General features: G+C 40.1%; 1 protein-coding gene across 2 annotated transcripts in view; it reads right to left on the bottom strand.

The window, feature by feature from the left end:
* LOC132955970 (rho-related GTP-binding protein RhoN-like) overlaps positions 1-7,938 on the bottom strand; it is a 30,770-nt gene that overhangs the window by 22,350 nt on the left and 482 nt on the right. For both annotated transcript variants that reach the window (XM_061029083.1, XM_061029082.1), the window contains exon 2: positions 6,957-7,044. In XM_061029083.1, the coding sequence (XP_060885066.1) occupies positions 6,957-7,044 (88 nt within the window). The remainder of the gene's footprint in view (positions 1-6,956; positions 7,045-7,938) is intronic.

Here is a 7,938-nt window from a genome sequence, read left to right on the forward strand (position 1 = left end):
CCCTGCAGTCTAAGTATTAATTTAATTTATGACCTTTTGAAGTCTTACATTGGTTAATAATGGAGCAGATGCCTTTCGGTAATGTTAGCATTTAACCATATTCTCCTTAAGAATAGAAATAGCTCCAAAATACAATGGTACCCTTCCATGACAAACCATTTTTAGCTTAGGTTACAATTGATAGGAATTCAATTCTTAGCTAATAATGTGTTAGCCAGGACTTTACACATTTCTGTGCGACACTGTGTAGTCCTGACAAAGGATGATCAACAGAGTTGTATAATGATAAGTTGTCAAGTTTCCTAAAATTATATGACTTGGAACCTGGAATACAGCAGTGCAATATCATATCACCATTTGAGCTTCTCTCACTATTAGTTTGATTTCAGGGGAAAACGGTCGTCATGTGAACATGGTCTTATAGTACATGCTAAATAAAGATCATTGTTTGCTACTTTGCAGTTAGGTCAGTAGATAGACTCAGCACCACGTGAGTATTATTTAAAATAAGGCAGGTTAGAGTGTTTTCTTTGTGGTTTCTGAACTACCAGGACACACTGACTTAAGGTTGAAGGCAGAAGAGGCTTTCTAGAGAAAATGGGGGGGGGGGGGGGGGGGGGGGGGGGGGGGAACGACTTAGAAAGAAGTGGAGGAGAGACATGAAGACAGATAGAGAGATGGACAAAGAAAACGCAAGGTAAGCTGATGAAGTGCAAGAGTGCTGAGAGGGCAGTGCCCCGGTACACGGAGGCTCATGACCTTGACTCGCTGGAAACTCAAAAAAAGAAGAAGAGACTTGGTGAGGTAGCCAGAGTAGATTTGAAAAAAAAAAAAAAAAAAAAAAAAGACTGAATGAAATTAAAGAGAGGAAGAGAAAAAGTGCAGAGGTTGGCAAATCAAGACAGTAAAACTCTGTTAAAGCACATAAGGTCTGCTGGTTCTTCTTGTTATTGAAGTCATTCTGAGATCAAACTTCTCTCCCTATTTCCTCGCGTCACACTTCTGTATCATCATAATCAACACTGTTCACAATTTAAGACTAAGAAGTTTTTTGTTTTATGCTGGTTGGAGCTTACAATTGCCATTAAATGACTCCACAAGGTCCAGTGCACATTAAAATACAAAGAGAAGAGATTAATTGTTGTAGTCATTTGTTATTAGCAGACTTCAATTCAAAGTGTTTCTTAACAGGCTTTGATATAAAATAGACAACATAAACTGTAGTATAGAATGAAATAAAAACAAAAAGGAGGAAAGATGAGTTTTTGATCTAAAGGATTTCGGAAGACGGAGGATGGAGTTCCTTCTGTATGACAAGGAACAATAATAAAAACTCTTAAATCAGAGTTTCAAATAATTTGGAATACTTTAACTGCTGCAGGTAATTAGAGCGACCCACCTACACAGACATTAACCATGGGCGTGTGTATTTAGAGAGCTGGATATGATACATTACTGCAAATGTGTCCTGGTACCCACTCGCGATCATGTCGTTTAAATCTGTGGCAGACCTAACAGACGCTTTAACAAACACACACATAAAACCTGCAAATCAAACAGGGATAATTGTACATCCTTTGAACATATTTTCAAAACGTCCCTTAGCAGAGTAAAAAAAAAAAGATGTTCATGTTGCGATAAGTCAGTCTGGATTGCTCAGACTGGGCAAAAGAGAAAATGTGCACAATGACGTGTCTCACAAAATGCAAAGGCATTTTGGCTTATGCACAAATGGAGCAATTCTCTCTTGAATGAATGGATGCTTTCTTTGAATGTTCAGTTCTTGATGTTACTATATCTGTGTTGCAACCTCGACTGTGGCCTTGGTGGGGACTGAAAAGGACAACGCTAGGATGAATATGTCTCTTGCAATTAATAGGTGATGGCAACCTCCCAAACAGAATTGGCAAACATGAACACGATGTCTGACTGAAAAATGAGGTGAAATGAAATAGTGATTCCTCAGACTGATTATAAGGCGTTGGCAGAGTGTTAACTTCAATGTTGAAGTATCATCAAGGCAAATCAGTGAAACACCACAGAGATGACAGGTCTAAGCAAGATGGCTCCACATGTTTCATTAGGGGTTTGATCATTTTGTGTTTTTGCAAATTAGTTTGTCACTTCTGTAAGTATAAGGAGGCCTTGAAATGATACAGTATATAACAATTGTTTTTTTTAGAGCCCGACCGATTTCTAAAAAAGCCGATAATAGCGCCTCCTACGGCGGCCGGTTTCTTTCCTGGACTAGAGATCTGGTCCATGGACGCAGGCGTTGGTGTCTTCCTCTTCCCCCGCCGTGTGCGTTTTGTTCTGTGGTTTCAGAGGGGGGGGGTGGCTTTGGTCCAAAAAAAGGGGGCGGGCAGGATTGCTTGGTGATGGAAAACTGTCACTGTGCCCTGGTTTGATTCTTTTCCCCAGGGATGTTACCACTGGCACCGAGTTCGAAACAACACACATGTAAGCACTGCAAAGGCTTAATACACTTTGTGTTACCTGAACTGGCAATCGTTACTGACTTCAAAGATATGAATTTAAATGTAAGACTTGTATACGTTTGCTTTGAATTGCAGAAAGAAGTTGACATTTGAACGTCTTAAACTCTGTGACAGTTGTGCAAACTTTATCTGCAGAGAAACACCGTGTGACATGATCAAAGCAGCCCCGGAACAGCGTCTGAATGGACCTTGAGGTGAGGCTTTTTCTGTCAACTGCTGTTTCCGAGGCTAGGAATGCACTTTGAATCTCGAGCTTGACTCCTGTTGTTGTGATCTTAATCTTGACTCAGTGTCACACACAACACGGCATGAAAGACGGAAAAGGAAAGAGATTAAGATGGCGGAGAGATTGGGAAGAAAATGAAGGCTAGCAGAGATGCAAACAGACAAAAAGGGCCGGGGGGGGGAATTTAGTTTGGCAGGTAGAGAAGAAAAGAAAAAAAAAGAAGAGTTTAACCTACAAGGCAGGGAGTGTGAAAACAAGCAAGCGGGGTTGGTGAGGCAGTGGGTGGTGTAGTGAGATGTAGAATGAAGCAGACAAGGGGCAAGTGTTTGGTCACACAGCAAAGGCCTGATTAATTAAATCCACTGTTTGTTTCTGCACAATGAGAGGGCAGCTCGGAGGCTTGTTCTGGCACCTTGCCGAGCAAACACACAGCTTCTTCTGCTCTTATCTACTGGCCACACAGGAGCTCAGGTCTTATATCTTCAAATCTGCTACAAGTTTATATTCTATTACCAATTCAATTTACGTCCTTCTGTAGTATGAAGCCACTCACAACAAAACTGCTTTGTTAAAAGCCACTTGCAGAATTAACTTGACCTTCACTTGGTACTACTCTGCCTGTATTATAAATCCAAAATTCTCAGCTAACTTAATTAAATCATTCATCTCTGCACCCATCAGCCTGTTTTAGCTTGCTGTTGTGCTTTTGTACACTCAAAAAGAAACTATTATGATACCTGGCAAAAAAAAATCTTGCTTTATAATGCTTGTTCGATTTCCTCTAGTTGTGTTGACCTGCTGTCATGCACACTGCACACACTGGCATGCCATGCACCCCAACACGTACACAGACGACGAACTTAGTGCCAACAAACGTTTCCATGGCTGCTATGCATGCCTGCACATGCATGTGAATACAACACACACACACACAAACCCAAAAAAAAAATCAGCATGTACTTACTCAAACAAATTGGTGATTGCATTAAAAAAAGGAAGAAAAAAAACTGAAGTTTGAACAGAAGTTGAGTACTCAAAAGTATTATGGCAACTGTTACAGCACACATAAAAACCATCCTTGTATTCACTCCAACTGACTGTAGCCCCCCCCCCCGCCTCCCCTCTTCAGTCATTAGGAAGAGGAGTCAGATACCAGGGGGACTTGTGGTAATACTGATGTAGGTGCCAATGCACCTGTCTCCTGAGAACGACCAGGAATAGCTTGCAGGGACGCTGTAAGGCAACGCACCCTTCTCCTCTAAGCTTATGGAGAGCTAGAGCCAGCTCAGGTCAGGCTCGGCTCATCTGCCATGATGTACATCATTAAAAGCCCGTTTTTTGACAGACATCCAATTAAAGAAAAAGTTGAGACTTTTGGGGTTTAAGTGCCTCCTCGCTTTTTTTTTTTTTGCTGCATGTCTTTAAATACTATCTCAGTATTAAGAAACAGCCAACAAACAGTTAGCTTAGCTCTGACTCGACTAAATAAAATTGCTGTGTCTTTTTACTTTGCTGTGGGAACTCAAGTCTATATCTCTTTGAACAAACATTAAGGCTCACATATTTGTATTGTATAGCTTGTCTGTTGCCCATTTAAATAACAGTGAGTGAAATCAACAGCACTTAAAAGAAGAAATTAAAAGCAGCAGTTAGACAGACATTGCTTCTTTTAGACAAAGCCTGGGCAAGCGGTTTTATGCTAAGCTAAGCTAACTTGTTTATTTGCAGAAATGAGAGTGCTATCATTTTTTTCAACTTCCAGCACAATTCGGCCTACTTTGAAGATGTTGTGGCAAATTGTTATATAGACACCCATAAATGAGTAATTGCTTCATAAATCAGTAAAAAGCCATTAATAATTCCAGTATTTGGTCTGCCAGGTTGTCAAACACCCCTTAGCTGGTGTTTATCCTCCCATAACCCCTTTTTTTAATTTTCCTTATTAAAAAGTAATACCTCTTTGTACTTCAGAGCATCAGGCGCAGTGAGGAAGGGATTTTTGTCAAATATATTTATAGGAGAGGATTAGTGAACTTTGGTGAGAAAATACCTAACATCTTGCAGACGATCACACCTTGGAGTGCTATGTCCACTATGTCCACTATGTTCAGCCTCTATTGTTGCAAACGATGCCTTTGATATGACATAATTAAGTCCTGGATGCTCCCACTGCAATGATGAAGCCAATGTTTTTGGGCGGTTGAGTAAATGACTGTTTAAGCGTCCTTTTAGTATAATTGTAATCCATCACACAGCTCATTGAGAAAAAAAAGGTGTGTGTGTGTGTGTGTGTGTGTGTGTGTGTGTGTGTGTGTGTGAGACAGCAGAGACAACAAGCTATTTCAGAGGGTGTGTTGTTCAAACACAGTGGAGTGACCTCACCCACCGCAAACCAACAAGCAACACCAGCTTCAGCAGCTGCAGCTCTTACTGTGCAGCTTGTCTAGCTGGTCTTTCTTAGTGTCTACACGGGTGGAGGCTAATGGAACGCAGCACATTAAAGCTGCTCTCTGTGGCCGTCTGAGAACGAGTTTGAAGGTGTTGTTATGTAAGTGGAAATGAAATGCGAAAGGGCCTAAAGGCTTACAAAGGGAAAAAAAAAAACTTATGTGCAGAGACCGAAAGAATCTGACTGTTCTACAAAGTCTCTAGACTCTTCTTTAAAATGCTGAGTACAAAGTTTGGAAGCCTAAAAATGATTCCTTAAAAAAACAAGAGTTAACTCAATAGCTTTGAAAAGATGCTCCTTTCACATCTTTGAGTGCACAAATTGCTCTGCAATCAACAGTAATTAACTTATTATTTGTAACAAGAAAAATGCTTTGTTGCATGCTTTTTCAAACCGTAATAGAGTCATGTACGCAGAAACTTGCTTGTCATGCCTGAATAAGAGTTTTGCCATTGAAAACTTATTTGGCTTACACAAAGCTTTGACCTTTGTGTTCCTTTTTTTTTTTCCAGTTCAGCACAACATGAAACTTCTGTACAGACCTGAATGATTCTCCTGTTTGACCTGTTAGTCACATGTGAGTGCATGCTGTCAACCAGACAGTAATAGATTTCAAACAACCTCCTTTTTTTTTTTCTCAATGTTTGAAGTTACATCTCTGTCGACTTTGACAGTTACACCTAACTAAAAGAGTTACAGTAGCTCAGTCTGTAGAGACCTGGGTTGGGAACCAGATGGTCGTCAGTTCAAGTCCCAGTCCAGACCATGTGGAATGGGGAAGGATTGCTGGGGAGGCAACACTTCAACTGCTCGGGGTGGCAGCCCCAACAATCTGACATCTCCCTCTGTATGTATGAATATAGGACCTGTTTGTGCTTTTGGCCCTATGTGTGTGAAGTGTAAGTTAAATGACCCTTCTTTTGGCATTAATAAAGTAAATAAAAAATAACCAGCTAGCGAGCTAAAGCAAAACGCATGGCGAGAGATTCTCATATTTTTACTGTAAAATTGCTTTATAGAAAGTTTTGCCTGAATTTAATTTCCTATTTTAATTGTTTTGCAGAAGAGGAGACCCCAAAGGTCCATTTGTCTTCCTGCAGTGAACAATTAATCAACATTTATGACATTTTAACCGAAACAAGCTGGGAAATTGAAACAAGTTAATGGCAGTTAAGCTCTCGGCCCCTCCATCCATGTGGCAATCGAACAGAGTCAGTATAACTCTGTGTTTGTTGTGTGAATCTGCTTTATTCGGGGCTTTTTGGTGACCTGAACATTAAAAGGTCAGTTTGTAGAGTTTATAGCTCGCCATGCCGTTGCTCCTGCATTGGTGCAGTATACAATGACACAGCTAAAAAAAGGAACTGCAGATATTAAACAGACAAAATGTTAGAAGGCAACTGTTGACTGACAAGTTGTTTATCCTCTCACAGGGCCGATACGACTCTCTAAGTGTCTCAACAGCACACAAGTGTGAAAGTGACGACAGGACAGGAGATGTACAAAAACTGGATGAGCACACAAGCTCTGTGTGTAAAAATGTTGCATCTCAAACAGAATGAAATAGGTTATAAACATATAGTACTCCCAACAGATTGCATTGACACATTTCAGCATTGGTTGCTAATATTTTTGGCCCACAGCCTGGACGTGGTTGAACGCTCTGAGGATTCATCTGCTTGCCAATCTGGAGCGCCTCAAGTAACTTTCTCGACTCCTCATCACACCGGTTCGATAATCTAACCAAGCCAGTAAGGAAAACCAAACCACAAGCACGTCTCACCTGAAGTGTCCCACATGTTGAGCTCGATCCTCTGTTTGTCGATCTCAAAGCTGGCTGTGTAGTTCTCGAACACCGTGGGAACATAGTTCTGAAATCACACACACACGAGGCTCGAATGAGATGAAAGTGAAGGAGGGTCGTGTACAACGTAAGATTCAAATCAAGAACAGATAGTGCAGTGCGGAAAAACACATATTATTTCAAGCATATTGCACTCAGGAACATCAGAGGCTCAAGAGACTGTGTGTGAAAAGCAGATGAAGCCAATATTGAGCTCTGACCTATTTCCAATAATTGTAATGTAGGCCGACCAGCTCTGATTTCATTATCCTTGACAGTTCAAGAATTCGATTTAGAAATGAAATAGCATGAGGAGGATATTTCAGTCACACATTTCTTACTTCCTCATACAACACGCAGTTTACTGATTTTATTTTTTATATATATCTGCAAATAATTCACATCTTCATGTACTGTTAATATATTGAAAGTGTACAGTCATCAATAGGCTACATACAGAGAGCACCATCACAAAGATTTGATTAATTATTTTATCTTGATTCATTTTTTATTTAAAAAAAAAAAAATCATGGTCAGACTCTATAATGAAAACCGTTCATTTGTTTGTTTTCTTTGATTCTAAAGTTTCTTAATGCCGGAACTAAAAACAGGTTGATAACAGGTGTTGATTATTGGCACGTAGGCTCACTGGCTGCGACAGTATCCACAGACCACACTGCTCCAAGAGCTCTGTGCGCTTTTCTGCATCGCGCTCAAACATCTGTTTTGTGCAGATTTCCGCATGATTAAAAAAACAATGATAATAATATATACATAAATATATAGCCAGCTTTTAAAAAAAAAACAAAAAAAAAAACTCTATACCATGACCACGAGACGAGCATATCAAATTATATGATGAACAATGACATAACCTGTCTAAAGTAAACAGTTTGGCGTCACATGGTACGCTCTTATTTGG

This window comes from Labrus mixtus, chromosome 21, assembly GCF_963584025.1.
Source record: "Labrus mixtus chromosome 21, fLabMix1.1, whole genome shotgun sequence".
NCBI classification, from domain to species: domain Eukaryota; kingdom Metazoa; phylum Chordata; class Actinopteri; order Labriformes; family Labridae; genus Labrus; species Labrus mixtus.